This window comes from Lithobates pipiens, unplaced genomic scaffold, assembly GCF_037356315.1.
Source record: "Lithobates pipiens isolate NorthernLeopardFrog02 unplaced genomic scaffold, aLitPip1_a1.2 Scaffold_16, whole genome shotgun sequence".
Lineage (NCBI taxonomy): Eukaryota > Metazoa > Chordata > Amphibia > Anura > Ranidae > Lithobates > Lithobates pipiens.
The window spans coordinates 49,277,038-49,302,385 of NW_027507748.1; the positions used below are offsets into that span (position 1 = coordinate 49,277,038).

The following is a 25,348-nucleotide window of genomic DNA, read 5'->3' on the forward strand; positions in this document are numbered from 1 at the left end:
ATCTGTAAGGGATTTCATTGCTCGTCAGAACTTGAAGTAGAGGTTTAAGAGCTCGTCGTTTTTGGACTGTGTATGGTGATAGATCGGTAAAAATTTGTATGGAATGATCCTGAAATGTCAGAGAATCTGAGGTTCTGGAAACTCTCATTATCTCTTCTTTCACTGAATAGTAGTGAGGTTTCACTATAATGTCTCTAGGAAGACCATCTGTGCGAAGAGGTTGCAGAGCCCTGTGAGCCCTGTCTAATTCTAGACGATCTTGTGAAATTGTGGGAATTAAGCTTTTGATGAGGTCTTGGATAGCGAGATGAATGTCCTTGATAGATTCAGGAATGCCTCTAACACGGAAATTATATCTCCTCGACCTATTTTCGAGGTCGTCAATTTTGGCTGTGGCTGTTTCTAAATGATCCTGGAGTTCTTGAATCCTGGCTGTGTTTTGGTTAATGCGTAGGCATGACTGATCTGATTTTTGCTCTATTGCATCAATCCTGGTTCCTAATTGTTGCAAATCAGCATGGATGGAAGCTGTGATCTGTGTGGCAGTCTGAGATAAACCTCTGGACAACATTTGAGAAAATGCGTTCATCATAGAGGCAAAGTCTGTGGGAGGTGAGGGCGCATCTTTAGGAACTATGTCCCATGGGGTAAAGCTTATAGGTAAAATATGCTGTATGGATGAGTTACTTTCCCCCCTAATATGACTCAGAAGAGGGTCTGTGGATGCTGGGGATAGGGTCCCGAGTTGAATTTCACTCACTGTGCCGTTTGAAGTTGAAGTTGAGGTTGAAGAGAGGTGCTTAACTGTGTAGTCTTGGTCCGCTATGGATTCCTCATTGCAGGCTGTATTTTGTGAGGTAACGGCGGCCATCTTGGATCGGCCTGACCTCTCTAACGCTGTGGAAAGCGCGGGTTTGGTGTTCCGTCGGGACTTAGAACCGGGCATTCGTGTGAAGCCTGCGTTTTCCCCAATCCGAAGTGACTGTTTGCCGGTAGAAACGAGGCCTCAGAAAGTCGTGGCGGCGAGCGTTAGTCCAGGGTGGCGCGGAGCTCCCGGTCTATGCGGCCATCTTGGACGCTTCCGCGCATGCGCCCCCGCTCCGTAGGTGTTCAAGGGGCTACGCAAGTACGCAGGCAAAAAGATGCCATGCGGTGCTTGAGCTGGGGTGCTTGGGGGACAGGAGCCACACTGGGGCAGAGATTCTGTCAGGTCTGCAGGGGCAGGCTCAGAGATGGCCACTTCACCCATGTTCCCCGTTCAGACAATTTTTTAGTCCGCAGCCTCAAGGTATGATCGGTTCCAGTAACCATCGCCAGCGTCTTATTTACATGGTGCAAGAATACCTAGGGGCAAGATCAGACTCGGACACCTTTTCCACCGAAAATCCTCTGGGTTACTGGGTCTTGAGGATGGATCACTGGGCAGAGCTTGCACAGTAGGCAATTGAGCTACTGGCCTGTCCTGCATCCAGCGTTCTTTCAGAACGCACCTTCAGTGCTGCTGGAGGCTTTATAACTGATCACAGGGTGCGCCTGTCCACCAAATCGGTCGATTGGCTGACCTTCATAAAAATGAATCAGTCTTGGATCACCAGCTACCAAGCACCTGAGGCTGATGTAACCGAAAAAAAAATTTCAATGTGAGATTGTTTCAAGACTGCCTATGCCGATGCTGAGTGACTATCCTGTTATGCTGAGTGACTATCCTCTTCCTAGGCCCAATTTTTCTGGGCTGTTTAACAGGGGCGTGTAATTACAATTTTTAATGCAATACTTTGCAGCAAGGCCCATTCCTGCACCCACCAAGAGTAACTGTGAGGCCTTACAGTGTTGTGGCAACACCAATACCCAGATTTCTGCAGAGCATATAGGGCAGGCCCCTAATTTCAAACATCGAACTTACAAACGACTCCTACTTTTAAACAGAAGGAAACAACAGGAAGTGAGAGGAAATTTACCCCTAGGAAGGGAAATTCTCTCCTGTATGAGTTCCTTGTTTCACAAAAAAAAATAAAAATTTAAAAATCCAATTGTCATTGGGACAGAAAGTGAGGTGAAATCTTCTGAAGAGGTGCACAGACAGCAAAAAAAATGTTACAGGGGTGATAACCCTTCCCTATGTTTTCCAAAAAGCTTAGAAATAGATTTTTTGGCTGGAGCTACACTTTAAAAATGTACCAGTTCAAAATTACAAACAGATTTTACTTAAGAACAAACCTACAGTCTCTGCCTTGTTTGGACCGCCTGTATACTGCTGTTTGGAGTATATAGGGCCTGGGGGCCCCATGCCTTTCCTTTTTTTAATTTGGGTGCGGGGTTCCCCTTAATATTCATACAAAACCCAAAGGGTCTGGTAATGGGCCGGGGGGTACTCATGCCTTTTTTCTCAATGATTTTCATCCATATTGCTGGGGACCAGACCATACATTAATGCTGCAAGCAGTTTTAAATGACTTTTAATCTTTTAGAAATGTCATTTTGTGCAGACACTGTTCTAAATACGGGAAACACATGCCACTTTACAGGCTATAGACACCCCCCAGGTACGATATTTAAAGGAATATTTCACTTTTATATTTTTCAGTTTAAGCATCATTAAAATCACTGCTCCTGAAAAAATGTCAGTTTTTAAAACTTTTTTTTGCATTGGCCCATGTCCCCAAACCCTTTTTAGGACAATAACTTGCATATTAGCCTTTAAAATTCGCACTTTTGATTTCTAACTTTCGAGTCCCATAGACTTTAACGGGGTTCGAAAGTTTGCGCAAACTATCGGTCCGTTCGCAATTTCTGGTGCGAACTGAACCGGGGAGGTTTCGGGCCTTCCCTAGTTAGTATTATTATGTTAATGTTTGACATTTTTATACAATATTATTATTTTTGAAATTATTATTAATTTATTTTTCATTATTTTTATGTATTTATACTATTAATATTATTATGTTATTATTTTTTAATTATTTTATGTATTATTATTATTACTATTATTGTTTTAAATGATTTATTTATTTTTAATCTTTTTTAATGTATCTTACTTATTTTTATTTTTTTAATGATGTCATGACCCACTTCAACCTGGCATTGATTTTATTTTTGAATGATTTTTTAATCTTTTTAATTTATCTTTTTTATTTACAATCAGGCTTTTATTGATCATTATTTTTTTTACTATTTTTATTTATTATTATTATTATTACTACTACTATTATTATTGTTATTGTTATTATTATTATTATTTTAATCTTTGACATTTTTATATATTATTATTTTTGAAATTATTAATATTTTGTATCTTGTTCAATTTATCTTGTTTATTTTTTTTTAAATGACGCCTTGACCCAGTTCATCCTGCCGCAACCTTCCACTGACTTTAACCATGACTTAAAGCGGGAGTCCACCGGGACTCCGCGTTTTTTTTTTTTTTTAAAAGCCAGCAGCTACAAATACTGCAGCTGCTGACTTTTAAAATAGTGACACTTACCTGTCCAGCGCGCCCGCGATGTCGGCACCCGAAGCCGATCTCTAGGTCGCCTGTCGGGTCCTGCCGCTGCCATCTTGGGTATGGGAATCAGGAAATGGAGCCTTTCGGCTTCATTTCCCGGTTCCCTACTGCGCATGCGCGAATCGCGCTGCGCAATAAGGACGCTCAACGCTGCCTCTGGGATCTGTGTGTTTCCCAGCAGGCAGCGGGGCACTTGCGGGAAGGGGCGGGCACTTGCGGAAAGGGGCGTACGTTACGCCCCTTTCCGCAGAGAGCTATCCCGGAAGTGGGTGCAGTTACCTGGATTATCCAGGTAACTGCACCCCCCTCCCCCTGAAAGGTGCCGATTGTGGCACCGGAGGGGGGGAGTGTTCCGATGAGCGGAGGTCCACTTTAGGGTGGACCTCCGCTTTAATCCACAGCCTGAGATCTGTTTTCGCACGACTCTGAATGGTGAGAATGAATAGAGCAGGAAATATATCTATTGCCATGAGCCTTCTTTTTTTTTTTGAAATTATTTTTATTAATTTGCAAGTAAACAATAAAACAACCTACAGCCTATTGGGCATACCCAGGCTGATTATTACAACACCCCCCTGAGTCAAACAATCAGGGAACAACCAAATAACCCTCCCCTCCCCCCACCCGATACACCGCCACCGGCGTGTGCATCCAAAAAGAAAAAAGAAAGAAAAACCCCCCCTCCCCCTGTACGCTCCAGCACCACTGCACATTACTCAGGACAGTTACCTAATTCGCCCATGCTCCACCGCAGTCCACACTCAGACCCAGGATGAAATATACAAGCATCACCCTTCACCTACCAAACCCCTATTGCCCGCGTAAATAATGACCCAGGGTTACATGAATATCAAACAACGTAGAACTCTTCCACTAATCACTAATGAAACTCCATCAGTCTGGATTCAAGTCAGCGTTGGTGTCACGCGACTCCGTCCATATGCCCCATATTTTATGAAATTTAGTGCCGCAGCCTCGCGAAAGGTAGGTGGCCTTGTATAGAGGGAGAGCCGTATTCACTAAGTTCTTCCAAAAATTAATAGAGGGGGCTACCGGGGCCTTCCATTTAAGAACAATCGACTTACGGGCATAGTACAGCAATAAGTCCAGGAGTGTTCTGAGCGCTCGGCGTGGAGCCAGCGGCTCAACCAGTCCTAAGAGGCATATCTCGACCGATAAAGGTATGTTAACGGTGGTAACTGCCAGAATAAAATGAGTCACCTCCACCCAAAACCTAGCTATCTGAGGACAGCTCCAGAACATGTGTATAAAATCCGCCGAAAGTGAGTTGCATCTCCAACAAAAAGCAGGGACAGATGGATAGATTCTGTGAAGACGTTGTGGAGTGTAATATACCCTATGTACTATTTTGAATTGCACCAATCTATCTCTGGCTGACACTAACTGTAGGAAAGGATACTCCCATACATCTTCCCAGTCCTCCGTGTCCAAGGAGGGAAAATCAGCTTCCCACCTTGCCCTCTGGAGTTCCAAACCGGTATGGACACCAGGAAGCAACACCTTGTAGATAGCACACAACGGTTTGGACAGATCATCATCTCTGAGCAGAAATTCCAACCTTGAGGTGTAGAATGCGACGGGGGCATTTCCAAACTGCGTTTGAAAGGCATGATTAAGTTGTAAGTATCTGAATAAGTGTGAGTTGGGCAGGGTATACTGTTGTTTCAGCCTATCGAAGGTCTGTATTTTGCCCTCAACACAGAGTTGATCAATATATTTGATACTCCTGCTTGCCCATACACTAGGGTCGGGAATAGAGCCAAATTCCGGTAAATTCGGGTTGTACCAAAGAGGACTATGCGGGGAGATGTGTCCCAAGGGTACGGGGCGCATCAGATTGGCAGCATTCCATGCCCTTATAACCGCCCTCATTGCAGCAGTAAGAGGAAAAGGGGCTCGTAGACCGCGATACACCAAGTGTCTTAGTGCCTCATACGACCCCAACCACGCCGCTTCCAGGACCACCGCCGCATTGGACTCGTCTGAGACCAGCCAATTATGAGCATGGGACAGAAGAGCCACCACATAGTAGGAGTGCAAATCCGGGCAAGCTAAACCACCCTCCCCCCAAGGCCTCTGCAATACCGTGAGCTTAAACCATGGCTGTCCAGCGCCCCAGAGAAAGGACACCAGAAGAGAATTTATCGTGCAAAATATTTTTTTAGGAATCCAGATTGGAGCGTGTCTGAGAACATAGAGAAAAGCAGGCAAAAGCTTCATCTTAAATAAATTAATTCTCCCAATCAAGGTGAGAGGGAGATGCGACCATGCCTTCAGTCTAGTCGTCATCCTCCGCACCAGTGGATCCAGATTGAGGGCACAAAAATCAGAGGTAGAGGGGGAAATGTAAATCCCCAAGTATTTCATTGTATCTGTCCACATGAGTGGCAGGTCGGGATCCGCAGCTGCTTTGGCCTCCCTATCTATTGACATAATTTGAGATTTATCCCAGTTTACCTTTGAGCCCTGAACAGTCAGTGAAGTGAGAAAGAATAAGTAGCGTCTCCCTGAGAGACTGGGCCGGGTCACTTAAAAAGAGTATGAGGTCATCTGCATATAAGGCTACCTTCTCCTGTATGGAACCCACTTGTATCCCTCTAACTCCCTCCGCCTTCCTGAGGGCCGACGCGAGTGGCTCCATTGCCAGGGCAAACAGAGCCGGTGACAATGGACAACCCTGCCGCGTTCCTCTCCTAACAGCGAAAGGCTCTGACAAGGCGCCACCTATCTTAATCTGCGCCAAGGGCTCCTTATATAAAATATGTATCCAGTTACAAAATCCCACTCCAAAACCCATGGCCTCCAAAACTAAGGACATAAACTGCCAGGCCACAGAGTCAAAAGCTTTTTCAATATCTAGTGTAACTATGACCCTCGTAGAAGACTCAGTGGCCGGCAACTGCAAATGTGTAAACACCCGTCGTAGATTTATATCAGTGGACTTCCCTGGCATAAATCCAGTTTGGTCCATATCAATCAGGGATGACAGGACCGTCCGTAACCTGGTGGCCAGAATTTTCGTCAAGATTTTCAGGTCATAATTTAGCAGGGAGATCGGTCTATAGGAAGCACACAGGGAGATATCCTTGCCAGGCTTGGGGATAAGCACTATATGTGCTTGATACATGGATGGGGGAAGCCCCATCTGAATTTTGCTATCGGAGAACACTTTTAACAACTTGGGAGCAATCAGTGGGGCATACATCCTGTACCAGTCGCCAGGTAGACCATCAGGTCCAGGAGTCTTCCCACCAGGGAGTGAGCGAATTGCCTCCTCCACTTCCTCCAAAGTAAAGTCCTTATCTAGAAATTCCCGGTCCTCCTGTGATAGAGTGGGCAATTTTAAAGAGGAAAGAAATTCCCTCTGCGCTTCCACCGACCCCCCTGGAACCTCAGCATACAGTTGTTCATAGAAGGCCCTAAATTCAGAAAGTATCATGTCGGGCGCGGACACCAACTGACCATCCGACCCATAGATCTCCGAGACAACTGTCTGCATTTTAGAATCAGCTAGTAAATTTGCCAGAAGCTTACCATTTTTGTCCCCGGATTCAAAGATTTTTCCCGCCATAGACTTCAGATCTAAATGCGTGGCCTCTGCAAGATGAAGGGATAAGGCCCGTCTTGAATCAGCCAGCCGGGGTCGGCGAGGCGGAAAAAGCCTCAGCCACCTCGGCCTCGCTCCCCTCAAGCTGCCGCATCCGAGATGACATCTCAGAGCGGACCGCCTTGATAGCCGAAATATATTCCCCCCTGGTATTGGCCTTAAAAGCATCCCAGACCATCTGTACCGAGGCAGAGCCCTCATTCAGATCCCAATATTGTTTCAGCTTAGGAGCGACCTCCTCCCCCACCCGCAAGTCCTGTAACCATTTGGACGCCAGACGCCAACAACCTGTACCCCTGGTGTCCGACAACTGCAAGGTGACCTCCAAAGGTGCGTGGTCAGAGAGACCTGCAGGAAAGTACAGAGCCCCCCTCACCGACGTCAGGGCCCCAGAGTTGCCGAAGACCAAATCAATCCGAGAGCCTGATTTATGTGTGGAGGAGTGGAAAGAATGGGCCCGAACGCCCACATTCTTCCATCTCCAGATCTCAGTGTAGTTAAACGTTTGGGCCCACTGCAGTAGATCTGACGAATAAACCCTGTTCGGGTTGGACGAATCCAGGGATGGGTCTAAAATAGAGTTAAAATCCCCAGCTATGTACAATCTGGAGAACTGTAGGGGAGCCAGCAGTTCACCAATCTTATACAAAATCTGTGGATTGAAAGGGGGGGGCACATATATGTTGACAAAAGCATAAACCACCTGGCTAATCTCTAATAGTAGGACAATAAATCTACCCCCTTGGTCAGTGTGCAGGTGAACAACTTTGTAAGATAGAGATTTGTTTAACAAGATGGCCACTCCCCTCGCATAACTAGAGTATGTAGCATGAAATGCCTGTCTCACCCAGGGCCTGCGCAGGGCAAGGATTTTATTTCCCAGGAGATGAGTCTCCTGAAGAAAAAGAACATGGGGTCTGTGATTATTCAGGTATTTAAACATCAACGCCCTTTTTACCTTATCATTAAGGCCCCGCACGTTCCAAGACACTAGTCTCAAAGCCATGGAAGCAATTGATAATTATGATAGTACAGTAATACACATACAATATCCCAGTATCCTGCCAGTGAGCATGGTACATGTCAGCACAACATTCAAAACAGGTGCATTTATCAGTGGATTCAGAGCGCACAGTGAAAAAAAGAAAAAAGAACAATAAAACAGCAACATAAAAAAGAACCAAAAAAACAACCCACAACTCCCTACTGGCCATGAGTGCCCCAATTGGGAAAAGAAAAAAAAGAAAAATCCAATTGGGCACTAAAAAGCAAGGCCAGTTTGATACGCCATGAGCCTTCTTAATTTTTTTTTTCTGTTATTTTGTATTATTTTTATGTATTTATACTATTAATATTATTATGTTAATGTTTTTGTTTATTATTTTATGTATTATTATTACTTTTATTATTTTACTTTTTTTTAAATCTTTTTTTTATCTTATTTATTTTTATTTTTTTAATGATGTCATAACCCAATTCAACCTGCCATGGCTTTTATTTTTGAATGATTTTTTAAATCTTTTTAAATTTATCTTGTTTATTTACCATCAGGCTTTTCCTGATCATTATTCCTGATCATTATTTTTTTTTTACTATTTTTATTTATTATTATTATTATTATTATTATTATTATTATTATTATTATTTTAATGTTTGACATTTTTATATATTATTATTTTTGAAATTATTCATTTTTTTAATCTTGTTTAATTTATCTTGTTTATTTTATTTTTTTAAATGACGCCTTGACCCAGTTCATCCTGCCACAACCTTCTGCTGACTTTAACCATGACTTAACCCACAGTCTGAGATCTGTTTTTGCATGAGTCTGAATGGTGAGAATGAATAGGGTGGGAAATATATCTATTGCCATGAGCCTTCTTAATTTTATTATTTTTTTTCTGTTATTTTCTATTATTTTTATGTATTTATACTATTAATATTATTATGTTATTTTTTTTATTATTTTATGTATTATTATTACTATTATTATTTTACTTTTTTTTAAATCTTTTTTTATCTTATTTATTTATATTTTTTTAATGATGTCATGATCCACTTCAACCTGCCATGGCTTTTATTTTTGAATGATTTTTAAATCTTTTTAAATGTATCTTGTTTATTTACCATCAGGCTTTTCCAGATCATGATTTTTTTTTTTTTTTTTTTTACTATTTTTTTTTATTATTGTTATTATTATTATTATTATTATTATTAATATTATTTTAATGTTTGCCATTTTTATATATTATTATTTTTGAAATTATTAATATTTTTTTATCTTGTTTAATTTATCTTGTTTATTTTTATTTTGTTAATTACGCTTTGACCCAGTTCATCCTACCACAACCTTCAGCTGACTTTAACCATGACCTAATCCACAGCCTGAGATCTGTATTCGCACGAGTCTGAATAGTGAGAATGAATAGAGCAGGAAATATATCTATTTGCCATGAGCCTTCTTAATTTTATTTTTCTTATTTTTCTGTTATTTTGTATTATTTTTATGTATTTATACTATTAATATTATTATGTTAATGTTTTTTTTTTATTATTTTATGTATTATTATTACTATTATTATTTTTTTTTTAAATGTTTATCTTTTTTAATGTATCTTATTTATTTGTATTTTTTTAATGATGTCATGACCCACTTCAACCTGCCATGGCTTTTATTTTTAAATTATTTTTTTAATCTTTTTTAATTTATCTTGTTTATTTACCATCAGGCTTTTCCTGATCATTATTTTTTTTTACAATTTTTATTTATTATTATTATTATTATTATTATTATTATTATTATTATTATTATTATTATTATTATTATTATTTTAATGTTTGCCATTTTTATATATTATTATTTTTGAAATTATTAAAATTTTTTTATCTTGTTTAATTTATCTTGTTTATTTTATTTTTTTTAAATTACGCTTTGACCCAGTTCATCCTACCACGACCTTCTGGTGACCTAATCCACAGCCTGTGATCTGTATTTGCATGAGTCTGAATGGTGAGAATGAATAGAGCAGGAAATATATATAATGTCATCAGCCTTCTTGCTATTGCCTCTCCCTCCCCCTTGCCTTTCACAACGTGTAACCATTTAGACACACTCCCTTACTCGCCTCCCTTGATATCACCGTCAGTTGCCTAAAGACTACACTGTGCCCCTGGAGGGACAAGGACTGTCTGCAGATCTGAGCTATTTGTTGATGGCAAACACATGAAGGAACAAGCATTAAGGCAAATGAAGCTTCCGCAGGGCTGCAAGGTAGGTGATGCTGAACCATTGGATCCATCTTCTTTTTTTGTGTACAGCATGTCTTAGTGATGTATTTTATTATACATTATATTTTGTTATTATTATACGGGGTTTCTATAGCACCAACAGCATTTTACAAAAATGATGGATCCCTCCAAACAGATATTTGCTTTAGTTGTTTCCCACATATATAGCACTGACACATTCAGCGATGCTTTAAACAGAACGATTCGATGCAGCCCCTCTCTGGAGAAGCCTACAATCTAATAAGGTACACCGCAATAGCCGTCATTTTGGTTGGAATCCATTTAACGCAGTTATATGTTTTTGGGGTTCTCGGAGGAAACGTGAGCAAAAAGCAAAGCGTTGCAAGCACATGGCGAGCAAATGAACTCACTGAACATCTGAAGAACTACAGAGCGGTCGAGATCTCATTGTAGGCGTACTTCTGTAATTCGAGTCTCCCACCTTGCTGTCTTCCTGCCACATTGATGAAACAAAGAAATATAAACACGATAACTATAAAAATCCTCCTAAAATGGATAGGTGAACCTGGAGAAAAAAAAAAGAAAAAAAAAAATGATAGCTATTTGTTCTTTGAAACTGCATGTACTGTGTGACTTACCCAGCATGTGCTCATTGCTTGGTGTAGAAGTTTGGTTGCTGTTCGAATGGGGCAAAAACATTCTTATGCCGCGTACACACGATCAAATAGTAACCGCACTACGCCGGACAATTCGATCGCGTGTGGGCTCCAGCGGACTTTTTCATTGTAAAGTCCGGCGGACTTAGAAAGTAGTTTTGACTCAAAATTTGTCCGCAGGACTTGGCTTTCAGCGGACAATCCGTTCGTCGGTGTGCTAGTCCGGCGGACTAAGAATGACGCATGCTCAGAAGCAAGTACGAGAAGGAAGCTATTGGCTACTGGCTATTGAACTTCCTTTTTCTAGTCCCGTCGTACGTGCTGTACGTCATCGCGTTAGAAATCGCCGGACTTTCGGAGTGTCCGTGTGTGGCCAAGTCCGTTCCTTAGAAAGTCCGGCGGATTGTTTGCCGGATTGTTTTACGGACTAAGTTTGCCGGACAATTCGACCGTGTGTACGCGGCATTAGAGGTTTTACTTTTAGCCCCCAGTTCACACTTGGGCAGTTTGTTTTTCGTTTTGTCTAACTGCGGCTGGCTAGGCAGAATCTAATTGTTTCAAATTACGCTTACTATACTTATTCACACTTGTCGCCCTACATTCAAAAAAATTACACAAGCTTTTTGTTTTGTGTATTCAGGTGTTTTTGTTCCCAAAGACTTTAATTGGAACTCCTGTAAATGCACGATACCCATGTTTTTATGTCTGAAAAATCTTCTTTTCCTATTGAACTGCTCCCCTTCCCATTTCACGGGCACAGGATAAAAAAAAATAAAAAATTCCTGATGTTTGATATACATTCAAAAACACCTATAATACACCTGAAAAACAAAAAAAGAAATAACATGGAATACGCTGTGGTTAGGCTTTGCTCAGGTGTGAATGCCGGCTTTAGATAGAAAGTTCTTACGTTATTTTCTGTTAGGATCAAATATTCTTAATGTTTCTTCCCTTTGATCGAATGTTCTTAGTGCATTTTCTCTTAATTTAGGATTAGGATTAAATGTTCTTGAGCTATTTCTCGTAGGATCAAATGTTCTTAGGGTACTTTATCTTAGGTTTACATGTTCTTAGGGTATTATGTCTTAGGGTTCAATGTTCCTAAGGTATTTTGTCTTAGGGTTGACTGTCTAAAGCCCTGTACACACGGTCGGAGAATCTTTCGGAATGCGTCTTATCGGACCGTGTCATCAGATAATCCGACTGTGTGTGGTATGCATCGGACTGATTCCGTCCAAATCTCCGTCCGACCCAATTTTCCAACATGTTGGAAATATTTCCCGACCAACTGGGCCGGTCGGACCTAGTCCGATCATGTGTATAGCAATTTGATCGGACCAAGTGCCACGCATGCTCAGATCCAATTCCTACATCAAAGCTATTGGCTACTAGCCTGAATGTAGTCCCATCGTAACTAAATTACGTCATCACGTTCTGAAAGATCGGATTTTTCGCCAACTTGGCCCGACCGTGTGTATGCAACAGTTTCGGACACAATCCGTCGGACTAAATCCGACGGGCAAAATCCGACGGATTTGGATGTCAGAATCTCCGACCGTGTGTACAGGGGCTTAGTGTCTATAGAGTATTTTCTCTTCTAATAGGGTTTATTTCTCCTCTGATCAAAAGTTCTAAGAGTATTTATTCTTATGCCACGTACACACAATTGGACTTTCCAACGGGAAATGTTGGATGTGAGCTTGTTGGCTGAAAGTCCCACCGTGTGTATGCTCCATTGAACACTTGTTGTCGGACTTTCCGCCAACAAATGTTGGCTAGCAGGTTCTCAAATTTTCCACCAACAAAACTTTGTTGTCGGACTTTCCGATCGTGTGCACACGAATGCTTGGAATTAGGGATGAGCTCGGTGTTCGACTCAAACGCATATTTGAATCGAACATCGGCCGTTCGTCTGTTTGGCGAATTCAGAACTTTGTGACCCGTTCGCACCAAATTCGTGTGGCACAAACAGCCCACAATGCACTACGCCATCTCAGTGCATTGCTGGCTCATGATTGGCCAAGCATGCAATGCTTGGCCAATCACAGCGCAGGCAGCGAGGAGAGCCATAATTGGCCACAGGCAGGATGCCTGTGGCCAATTATAGCTCAGGGGGGTTTAGTACACGCCCCACACTATATAAGGCTGCCAGCGTGGCGGCTTTGTGTAGTGTGTTCCGGTGTGCAGGGAAAGAGCTGGATAGGCAGGGACAGTGTGTTCTTTTCTCAGGCATCTTAAAGTTAAAGTGGTGTTGTGTGCCTCCAGCTAGTGATGGACGAACTTCCGACGGGACGTTTCGCGAAAGCGAAATGCGAACGGACCCAAACGTTCGCGAAACCGAACGTTCGCCGCGGGCCCCATTGACTTCAATGGGAGGCGAACTTTGCAAACCTTCATGTCGAATTTGCGGCCACGTGGTAATTATTAGGGGGTAAAACGTAGTCCCACCATCTGGACAATGACATAATACATGTATGAGGTGAATTTGGGATCGATAACTACAAGCATTTTTATTTTATTTGGGAAATTGTTCTAACAATTCAGGACTATGGAGCTAATGAAGGCAATGGAGGAGAGGGAAGGTCAGGGACCAGGGTAGGCAAAGAAGAGGGTGCAGGAGATGATCACCAGCAGCGTGACATACCGGAATGACACATGCACCGTGATAGAGGCATCTGACAGCAGCACCGTAATACAGAGCACTGACAGCAGCACCGTGACATACAGCGCTGACAGCAGCACCGTGACATACAGCGCTGACAGCAGCACCGTGACATACAGCGCTGACAGCAGCACCGTGACATACAGCGCTGACAGCAGCACCGTGACATACAGCGCTGACAGCAGCACCGTGACATACAGCGCTGACAGCAGCACCGTGACATACAGCGCTGACAGCAGCACCGTGACATACAGCGCTGACAGCAGCACCGTGACATACAGCGCTGACAGCAGCACCGTGACATACAGCGCTGACAGCAGCACCGTGACATACAGCGCTGACAGCAGCACCGTGACATACAGCGCTGACAGCAGCACCGTGACATACAGCACTGACAGCAGCACCGTAAGCAGCCCCAGGAGGAAGTCAGCACAGCACAGGGATGGTGTGATCCCCTCATAATAAGAACCCCCAGGAGGAAGTCAGCACAGCACAGGGATAGTGTGATCCCTTCATAATAAGAACCCCCAGGAGGAAGTCAGCACAGCACAGGGATATCATAAGCAGCCCCAGTAGAAATATGACACCGCTCAACCTCTTCAAAGAGGAGGGTAGGGGCATATAGTACGGTGTGCTTTTTTGGGTCAAGGAAGTGAGCCAAATGAATTAAGAAGGTCTGTGTGCTTGATTAAAAAAATAGTTTATAGACATATACATGGTCTACTGGTCACATGTGTTGAATTCCTCCGAGATCCATGCCTCATTCATTTTTAGAAATGTGAGGTAGTTAACACTGTGGTGAGCTAGGCGAGTACGCTTATCGGTCACAATCCCCCCTGCTGCGCTGAACGTCCTTTCGGACAGGACACTGGATGAGGGGCAAGCCAACAGTTCGATTGCAAATTGGGCAAGCTCTGGCCAGAGGTCAAGCCTGCCCACCCAGTAGTCTAGGGGTTCATCACTCCTCAGAGCGTCCACATCGGCCGTTAACCCAATGTAGTCGGACACCTGACGGTCTAGGCGTTCCCTGATGCTGGATCCGGATGACACCTGTCGATGGGTCGGCTGAAAGAATGACCTCATATCCGAAGTCACCAACACATCTTCAAACCGGCCTCTTCTTGCAGGCGCTGTTGGATTGGTACCCGCAAATCCTTCTCTGGGAGTGGGAATTGCTCCTCTGCCAGCGCACGCAAAAGCAGAATGCAGCATTTCTCGAAGCAAGGCCTGGAAGTGCTGCATTCTGACAGCCCTCTGCGACGGCGGTAACATTTCCGCCATTTTGTGTTTGTACCGGGGGTCTAAGTACGTTGCCACCCAGTACTGGTCCTTGACCCTCATGCTTTTTATACGGGGGTCCCTATTAAAACACTGGAGCATGAAGGCCCCCATTTGCACTAAAGTGGAAGCGGTGTGGTGGCCTGGCTCCTGCTCATCATCCAGGATAATGTCGTCCTCTTCATTCTCCTCTCCCCATCCTCGCACAACAGGGATCCCAGAAAGGTTTAAAGCATGCTCTTCTTGCTCCTGCTCATCCGCCCCGGCACCATCCTCCTCTGACTCCTCATCAGACTCCTGTTGTTGACTTGTCTCAGATAGAGTAGCCCCCCCTGGGAATTCATCCAGCATTGCGACTTCCTCATCTTCCCGCTCCTGCTCCTCCACAGCCTGATCAATGACACGACGCAATGCACGCTCCAGAAAGAAGGCATAAGGTACCATGTCACTGATGGCGCCATGGCTGCGACTGACCAGTTTGGTGATCTCCTCAAATGGCCGCAGAAGTCTGCATGTGTCGCGCATGAGCAGCCACTGGCGCGGTGAAAAAAAACCCAGCTCCCCAGAACCGTTTCTTTCGCAGAGTTCATACAGGTAGACGTTAACTGCACGTTTCTGCTGGAGCAGCCTATCAAGCATATAGAAGGTTGAGTTCCATCGCGTCGGGCAATCGCAAATAAGACGTCTGACCGGCAGATGGTGTCGCCGCTGAATGTCAGCAAGGCGAGCCATGGCCGTGTAAGATCTTCTGAAATGGGCCGAGATTTTCCTTGCCTGCCGCAAGATGTCCTGGACCCCAGGGTATTTGACAAGGAATCGCTGCACGACCAAGTTTAAGACGTGTGCCATGCACGGCACGTGCGTGATTTTGCCCTGTTTCAATGCGCTAAGCAGATTGGCACCGTTGTCACACACCACTTTACCAACTGTCAAATTGAGCGGTGTTAGCCACTCATCTGCCTGTGAACGCAAAGCTGAAAGGAGTGCCGGGCCAGTGTGGCTCTTTGCTTCCAGGCACAACAGACGCAGCACGGCATGGCAACGTCTCACCTGGCATGTGGAATAGGTTCTGGGGAGCTTGGGCGGTGCAGTGGAAGAGACGCTAGCAGCGGAAAAGGAGGAGGCAGCTGAGGAGGAGAGGGAGGAGGATGGAGTAGGAGGAGGAGAAGAAGAGTCAGGCCTGCATGCAATCCGTGGCGGTAAAACCAAATCTACACGGGTGCCACGGGTTACATGCTTGACGGCCGTCAGAAGGTTCACCCAGTGGGCAGTAAAACTGATATACCTTCCCTGCCCGTGTTTGCTAGACCACGTGTCTGTGGTCAGATGTATCTTGGCACCGACACTGTGTGCCAGAGATACATTCACTTGCCGCTGAACATGGCCATATAGCTCTGGGATGCCCTTCTCTGAGAAATACTTCCTTCCTGGGACCTTCCATTGTGGTGTTCCAATGGCCACAAATTTGCGAAAGGCCTCCGAGTCCACCAGTTTATATGGCAGTAGTTGGCGGGCTATGAGTTCTGACAAGCCAGCCGCCAACCGTTGGGCAAGAGGGTTATCCGGCATCATCATTTTTTTACGCTCAAACATTAGGCCCACGGAAGCCTGCCTTTTTGCAGAAAAATGTGAGCTTGGCGTGATGGAAGGTGGAGTGGAGGACAATTGTGAGGAGAGAGGAGAAGGAGAAGTAGAAGACGAGGCTGGACGGTGAGAGCCTGCAGTGTGGCTTTGTGTGTTCCGTTGCTCCCACTGGGCTCGGTGATGGCTGCTCATGTGCCTTCTTAAGGCGGTCGTCCCTAGGTGAGTATTGGGCTTACCGCGACTAACGCGTTGACTGCAAAGATTGCAGATGGCAACGCTATTGTCAGCAGCGGACACGTTAAAAAAAGCCCACACTGCGGAGCCATGTGCCGGTGTCCTGGGAGCGCCAGATGTGACCGTACATGGTCGATGACTCGCTCCTGATACATTTGCAGTCTGCTTTGTCCCTGCTGTGCAATGTAAGTCATTGCTGCTTCTCCTCCCTATCTGCTGGTCCATATCTCCCTCTGAACTCCCCTCCTCTTCCTCTCTTGTGGGCACCCACGTGACATCACTAGACACGTCATCATCAACGTCACCTTCCCCACCGCTATAAGTAGAGATCTCGGAGTAGGCAGCAACACCGGGGACCAACCTCCTCCTTGGGCTGATCTGGGTACTGGCGTCAGACTGCTGAGTAGCGCTTGTTGCTACCTCCTCTTCCTGATCCAATACCAAGAGTGGCTGCGCATCAGAAATGTCCTCTTGATATGGATCGGAAAATAATTCCAGTGACTCAAGCGGAAGGTATGTGGTGGTGGTGGTGGTGGTCGTGTTGTTGGTGGTAGTGTCTTTGGGGGTGCACATAGCAGAGAGTGAAGAAGAGGGTGCAGATCGAGAGGATGAGGAGGGTGCAGAAGAGTAAGGCTGAGCGAGCCACTCAACCAAGTCTGGTGCATCCTTTAAAGTAATTGAACGCACCTTCTGCAACTTCCCACTTTGGCTCAAGCCTGTTGCTCCTGCCCTACCCCTACCACCCCTGCGGAAGGGCCTGCCTCTTCCTCTGCCTGTCATTTTTTAAATGACCCTGTGACAAAACTCTTAGTCCCTATACCGCTGAAGGACTGCTGCAGTATAGGTGAGCGGTCAGCAGTGGTGCACGTCAACCCTATCTATTGTGGACCTATAGCGGTCCTTACAGAACAGCAGACTGTACCGCACTCAAGCCTATGTACCGTAGCACCCTATACCAAGTTACCAGTCCTTATAAGAACTTTTGTGGACCAAGCAGGTTGTGTATTAGTGTTTAGCAGACTGTACGTCAGTCCCTATACCGCTGAAGGACTGCTGCAGTATAGGGCAGCGGTCAGCAGTGGTGCACGTCAACCCTATCTATTGTGGACCGATAGCGGTCCTTACAGAACAGCAGACTGTACCGCACTCAAGCCTATGTACCGTAGCACCCTATACCAAGTTACCAGTCCTTATAAGAACTTTTGTGGAACAAGCAGGTTGTGTGTTAGTGATTAGCAGACTGTACGTCAGTCCCTATACCGCTGAAGGACTGCTGCAGTATAGGGCAGCGGTCAGCAGTGGTGCACGTCAACCCTATCTATTGTGGACCGATAGCGGTCCTTACAGAACAGCAGACTGTACCGCACTCAAGCCTATGTACCGTAGCACCCTATACCAAGTTACCAGTCCTTATAAGAACTTTTGTGGACCAAGCAGGTTGTGTATTAGTGTTTAGCAGACTGTACGTCAGTCCCTATACCGCTGAAGGACTGCTGCAGTATAGGGCAGCGGTCAGCAGTGGTGCACGTCAACCCTATCTATTGTGGACCGATAGCGGTCCTTACAGAACAGCAGACTGTACCGCACTCAAGCCTATGTACCGTAGCACCCTATACCAAGTTACCAGTCCTTATAAGAACTTTTGTGGAACAAGCAGGTTGTGTGTTAGTGATTAGCAGACTGTACGTCAGTCCCTATACCGCTGAAGGACTGCTGCAGTATAGGTGAGCGGTCAGCAGTGGTGCACGTCAACCCTATCTATTGTGGACCGATAGCGGTCCTTACAGAACAGCAGACTGTACCGCACTCAAGCCTATGTACCGTAGCACCCTATACCAAGTTACCAGTCCTTATAAGAACTTTTGTGGACCAAGCAGGTTGTGTATTAGTGTTTAGCAGACTGTACGTCAGTCCCTATACCGCTGAAGGACTGCTGCAGTATAGGGCAGCGGTCAGCAGTGGTGCACGTCAACCCTATCTATTGTGGACCGATAGCGGTCCTTACAGAACAGCAGACTGTACCGCACTCAAGCCTATGTACCGTAGCACCCTATACCAAGTTACCAGTCCTTATAAGAACTTTTGTGGAACAAGCAGGTTGTGTGTTAGTGATTAGCAGACTGTACGTCAGTCCCTATACCGCTGAAGGACTGCTGCAGTATAGGTGAGCGGTCAGCAGTGGTGCACGTCAACCCTATCTATTGTGGACCTATAGCGGTCCTTACAGAACAGCAGACTGTACCGCACTCAAGCCTATGTACCGTAGCACCCTATACCAAGTTACCAGTCCTTATAAGAACTTTTGTGGACCAAGCAGGTTGTGTATTAGTGTTTAGCAGACTGTACGTCAGTCCCTATACCGCTGAAGGACTGCTGCAGTATAGGGCAGCGGTCAGCAGTGGTGCACGTCAACCCTATCTATTGTGGACCGATAGCGGTCCTTACAGAACAGCAGACTGTACCGCACTCAAGCCTATGTACCGTAGCACCCTATACCAAGTTACCAGTCCTTATAAGAACTTTTGTGGAACAAGCAGGTTGTGTGTTAGTGATTAGCAGACTGTACGTCAGTCCCTATACCGCTGAAGGACTGCTGCAGTATAGGGCAGCGGTCAGCAGTGGTGCACGTCAACCCTATCTATTGTGGACCGATAGCGGTCCTTACAGAACAGCAGACTGTACCGCACTCAAGCCTATGTACCGTAGCACCCTATACCAAGTTACCAGTCCTTATAAGAACTTTTGTGGAACAAGCAGGTTGTGTGTTAGTGATTAGCAGACTGTACGTCAGTCCCTATACCGCTGAAGGACTGCTGCAGTATAGGTGAGCGGTCAGCAGTGGTGCACGTCAACCCTATCTATTGTGGACCGATAGCGGTCCTTACAGAACAGCAGACTGTACCGCACTCAAGCCTATGTACCGTAGCACCCTATACCAAGTTACCAGTCCTTATAAGAACTTTTGTGGACCAAGCAGGTTGTGTATTAGTGTTTAGCAGACTGTACGTCAGTCCCTATACCGCTGAAGGACTGCTGCAGTATAGGGCAGCGGTCAGCAGTGGTGCACGTCAACCCTATCTATTGTGGACCGATAGCGGTCCTTACAGAACAGCAGACTGTACCGCACTCAAGCCTATGTACCGTAGCACCCTATACCAAGTTACCAGTCCTTATAAGAACTTTTGTGGAACAAGCAGGTTGTGTGTTAGTGATTAGCAGACTGTACGTCAGTCCCTATACCGCTGAAGGACTGCTGCAGTATAGGTGAGCGGTCAGCAGTGGTGCACGTCAACCCTATCTATTGTGGACCTATAGCGGTCCTTACAGAACAGCAGACTGTACCGCACTCAAGCCTATGTACCGTAGCACCCTATACCAAGTTACCAGTCCTTATAAGAACTTTTGTGGACCAAGCAGGTTGTGTATTAGTGTTTAGCAGACTGTACGTCAGTCCCTATACCGCTGAAGGACTGCTGCAGTATAGGGCAGCGGTCAGCAGTGGTGCACGTCAACCCTATCTATTGTGGACCGATAGCGGTCCTTACAGAACAGCAGACTGTACCGCACTCAAGCCTATGTACCGTAGCACCCTATACCAAGTTACCAGTCCTTATAAGAACTTTTGTGGAACAAGCAGGTTGTGTGTTAGTGATTAGCAGACTGTACGTCAGTCCCTATACCGCTGAAGGACTGCTGCAGTATAGGGCAGCGGTCAGCAGTGGTGCACGTCAACCCTATCTATTGTGGACCGATAGCGGTCCTTACAGAACAGCAGACTGTACCGCACTCAAGCCTATGTACCGTAGCACCCTATACCAAGTTACCAGTCCTTATAAGAACTTTTGTGGAACAAGTGAGTTGTGAATGTTTAGCAGACTGCAGCAGAAGGGCAGCAGTCAAGTATAATATCCTTTCTATATTTGGAAGAAAGAATATTATACATGTACAAGCCTATTACTGTACCACTGATACCAGTCCTGAAAAGAACCTTTGTGGAACTAATAATAACAGCAAGTCTTTAAAATTACCCTCACTGCCTGACAACACTGCTTCCTTCCTGTCCCTATACAAATTGGCAAAAAAAGAGAACGATTAGTGGTTACTGGAACAGCTCTTTTGTGGACCTTGATAGTAACAGCTAATGATGATGATGATGATGATGATGATGAAAGACTAATCTGGCTGTCCCTGTAGCATACACCGTCCTTTCCCTTTCTCTAAACTAACAAAAGACACTCAGGCTGCTGCAAGAATCAGCAGCACAGCAAACCTATCAACACCTAACACCTATACCAGTCCTGAAAAGAACTTTTGTGTACCAAATAGCTAGTGGTTTATCTCTCCCTACTCCACACAGGAACCTGTCCCTATCGTAACAGAAGAAAGAATGTAAAATGGCCACCGGATCGGGTGTATTTATAGGTTAGGGGGAATGTCCAAGTGTCCATGTGCTGTCATGTCTCAATTGGCTGTCCTGTATCACATGATAAACGTGTCACCAAAGGTTAAAGTTCTTGTATACATTAAACACGTAAGTCCGCCGCGGCGAACGACGGAAAAAGGCGTTCGAACGTGCGGACCGCGAATGTCGGAAATTCGCCGCGAAACGACCGCCGGGCGAAACGTTCGTCCATCACTACCTCCAGCACCCAAACAAAATTGACGTTCTTTTTTTGGGCAAAAATAGAGCTTTCTTTTGGTGGTATTTGATTATCTCTGCGGCTTTTATTTTTTGCGCTATTAACAAAAAAAGAGCGACAATTTTGAAAAGAAAAAAAAACACAATATTTTGTACTTTTTGCTATAATAAATATTCCCATTTTTTTTTAAAGCAAATTTTTTCTCAGTTTAGGCCGATATGTATTCTTCTACATATTTTTAGTAAAAAGAAATCGCAATAAGCGTATATTGATTGGTTTGCACAAAAGTTATAGTGTCTACAAAACAGGGGATAGATTTATAGCATTTTTTTTTTTTTTTACTAGTAATGGCGGAAATCTGCGATTTTTATTGGGACTGCGACATTATGGCAGACACATCGGACACTTTTGACACATTTTTGGGACCACTGGCATTTATACAGTGATCAGTGCTATAAAAATGCACTGATTACTGTAAAAATGCCACTGTCAGGTAAGGGGTTAACACTAGGGGGCGATCAAGGGGTTAATTGTGTTCCTCTGGGTTTGTTTATAAATGTAGGGGGAGGGGACTGACCTAGAGGAAGTGATGGATTGTGGTTCCTGGCTAATAGGAACTCACGATCTGTCACGCCTCACAGAACAGAACAGGGATTTGTGTGGTTACACGCACACATCTGTTCTGCCTCTCGTGCCCACAATTGCTTGTGGCAGGTGGTCATTGTGACCTTCAGCCATGAGCATCGGCAATCCCGCTGCTATCCCAATCCCGCGAGCCGACGTATAGCTACAGGATCGTGCTGACCTGCCGCAGTAAAATGACGGCAGCTGGTCGGCAAGCGGTTAATAGATTGGCAAGAACGATTCTTCATGAATCCATGCTGATTACTGCTAATGATACCTTTTTCATTACTAAAATCTTGTAAATAGTCCCTTATCATCCCCAAGAGCTTGCATACTATTGATGTTAGGCTAACTGGTCTGTAATTCCCAGGGATGTATTTTGGCCCTTTAACTAGTTGCTGACCGCCGGCCGTCAAATGGCGGCCAGGCGGCACACCTATTGTGGCGGGAGGCCGTCATATGACGGCCTCCCGTTTAAACAGGGAATGCGCGCGATCGTGCGCGCGCATCCCGGTTTGTTCGGTGGCGGCGTGTCACGGAGACACCGCTCACCACCGAAGGGGGTGAACAGCCATTCGTTATGGCTGTTTACCACGTGATCGGCCGTGATGAAGTCACGGCCGATCACAGATGGTCACACCCCGAACGTGCACGGCGCATGCGCGCGAGCGCGCTGCGCGTGCACGTCGGTGGCGGCGTGTTCCCCAGGAACACTGCTCGTCACCGACGCTGGTAAACAGCCATTGGCCGGCTGTTTACCCACGTGATCGGCTGTGATCCTTTCACAGCCGATCACAAAAATGTAAACAAACCGCGGTAACTGGATGTTACCGGGTTCTCCTCCTCACACACCGATCGTGTGTGAGGAGGAGATTGCGGTAACATCTCGTTACCGCATAGAGTGTACACCAATCATACTGATTGCCCCCCCCCCCAATAAAGAGGACCTGTCACCACCCCTCATAGTACCTGTCAATCACAGTCCATCAGAGTACCTGTCACAGTCCATCAGAGTATTTGAGTACCTGTCACAGCACATCAGAGTACCCGAGTACCTGTCACAGCCCATCAGAGTACCTGTCAGCCCATCAGAGTACCCGAGTACCTGTCACAGTTCATCTGAGTACCCGAGTACCTGTCACAGCCCATCAGAGTACCCGAGTACCTGTCACAGCCCATCAGAGTACCCGAGTACCTGTCACAGCCCATCAGAGTACCCGAGTACCTGTCACGGCCCATCAGAGTACCCGAGTACCTGTCACGGCACATCAGGGTACCCGAGTACCTGTCACGGCACATCAGGGTACCCGAGTACCTGTCACGGCCCATCAGGGTACCCGAGTACCTGTCACGGCCCATCAGGGTACCCGAGTACCTGTCACGGCCCATCAGGGTACCCGAGTACCTGTCACAGTCCATTAGAGTACCGAGTACCTGTCACAGTCCATTAGAGTACCGAGTACCTGTCACAGTCCATCAGGGTACCCGAGTACCTGTCACAGTCCATTAGAGTACCGAGTACCTGTCACAGTCCATTAGAGTACCCGAGTACCTGTCACAGTCCATTAGAGTACCGAGTACCTGTCACAGTCCATCAGGGTACCCGAGTACCTGTCACAGCCCATCTGAGTACCCGAGTACCTGTTCCAGTCCATCTGTGTACCACAGTACCTGTCACAGTCCATCTGAGTACCCGAGTACCTGTCACAGTCCATATGAGTACCTGTCACCGCCCTTCAGAGTACCCAAATACCAGTCACCAAACCATCAGAGTACCTGTCACCAGGCCATCAGAGTACCCGAGTACCTGTCACCAGGCCATCAGAGTACCCGAGTACCTGTCACCAGGCCATCAGAGTACCCGAGTATCTGTCACCAGGCCATCAGAGTACCCGAGTACCTGTCACCAGGCCATCAGAGTACCCGAGTACCTGCCACCAGGCCATCAGAGTACCCGAGTACCTGCCACCAGACCATCAGAGTACCCGAGTACCTGTCACCAGACCATCAGAGTACCCGAGTACCTGTCACCAGACCATCAGAGTACCCGAGTACCTGTCACCAGACCATCAGAGTACCCGAGTACCTGTCACCAGACCATCAAAGTACCCGAGTACCTGTCACCAGGCCATCAGAGTACCCGAGTACCTGTCACCAGGCCATCAGAGTACCCGAGTACCTGTCACCAGGCCATCAGAGTACCCCGAGTACCTATCTCCAGCCCATGTCTCATAGAATATATGTTGGGGTGTTTGCTTTCCAAAATGGGGTCATTTTGTGGGTAATTTCACTGTCCTGGTGGTCCAGGACCTTCAAAAGTGTGATGGGTAGGAATGAAATGAGATGTGTCATTTATGCTCCTAGAACGCCTCAACGTACTACTTCAATGTTCGCCCTCTCTATGTGGCCAGGCTGTGTAAAAGTCCTACACATGTGGTATCGCCATACTCGGGAGGAGGAGCAGAATGTATTTTGGGGTGTAATTTTTGCTATATACATGCTATGTGTTAGAAATATCTTATAAATTGACAATTTTGTGTTAAAAAAAAATGCGTTTTAATTTTTTTCCACATATTCCAAAAACTTCTGGAAAAAAATGAACCGTTCAAAAGACTCATTATGCCTCACAGATAATACGTTGGGGTGTTTGCTTTCCAAAATGGGGTAATTTTATGGGAAATTCCATTGTCCTGGTACTCCAGGGCCTTCAAAAGTGTAATAGGTGGTTGAGAAATGAGATGCGTAATTTTTGCTCGTAGAACGTCTGAAGGTACTACATCAATGTTAGTGCTCTGTATGTGGCCAGACTGTGTAAAAGTCCTACACATGTGGTATCGCCGTACTCGGGAAGAGTAGCAGAATGTATTTTGGGGTGTAATTTGTTGTATGCATATGCTGTGTGTGAGAAATAACCTGATAATATGACAATTTAGTAAAAAAAAAAAAAAAAAAATCTTCATTTTGCAAAGAATTGTGGGAAAAAATTACAACTTAAAAAAACTCACCATGCTACTTACTTAATAACGTGGGATGTCTACTTTGTAAAAAGGGGTCATTTGGGGGGTATTTGTACTTTCCTGACTTGTTAGTGTCTCAAGAAATGAGGTACACTTGATGTACTGAAGGCCTGATCAGATGTGATCAATTTTCAGTGATTGGCACCATAGTTTGTAGACTCTATAACTTTCACAAAGACCAAATAATATACACTAATGTGGGTTATTTTTACCAAAGATATGTAGCAGTATAAATTTTGGCCAAAATTTATGAAGAAAAATGACTAATTAGCAA

General features: G+C 45.3%; 1 protein-coding gene across 1 annotated transcript in view; it reads left to right on the top strand.

Annotated features, from left to right (window-relative positions):
• Positions 1-10,194: 10,194 nt before the first annotated feature.
• The window catches only part of LOC143981782 (beta-1,3-galactosyltransferase 5-like), a 108,044-nt gene continuing 92,890 nt past the window's right edge, over positions 10,195-25,348 (top strand). The window contains exon 1 of the mRNA XM_077479883.1: positions 10,195-10,401. Coding sequence (XP_077336009.1) covers positions 10,354-10,401 — 48 coding nt within the window. The 5' untranslated portion in view covers positions 10,195-10,353. The remainder of the gene's footprint in view (positions 10,402-25,348) is intronic.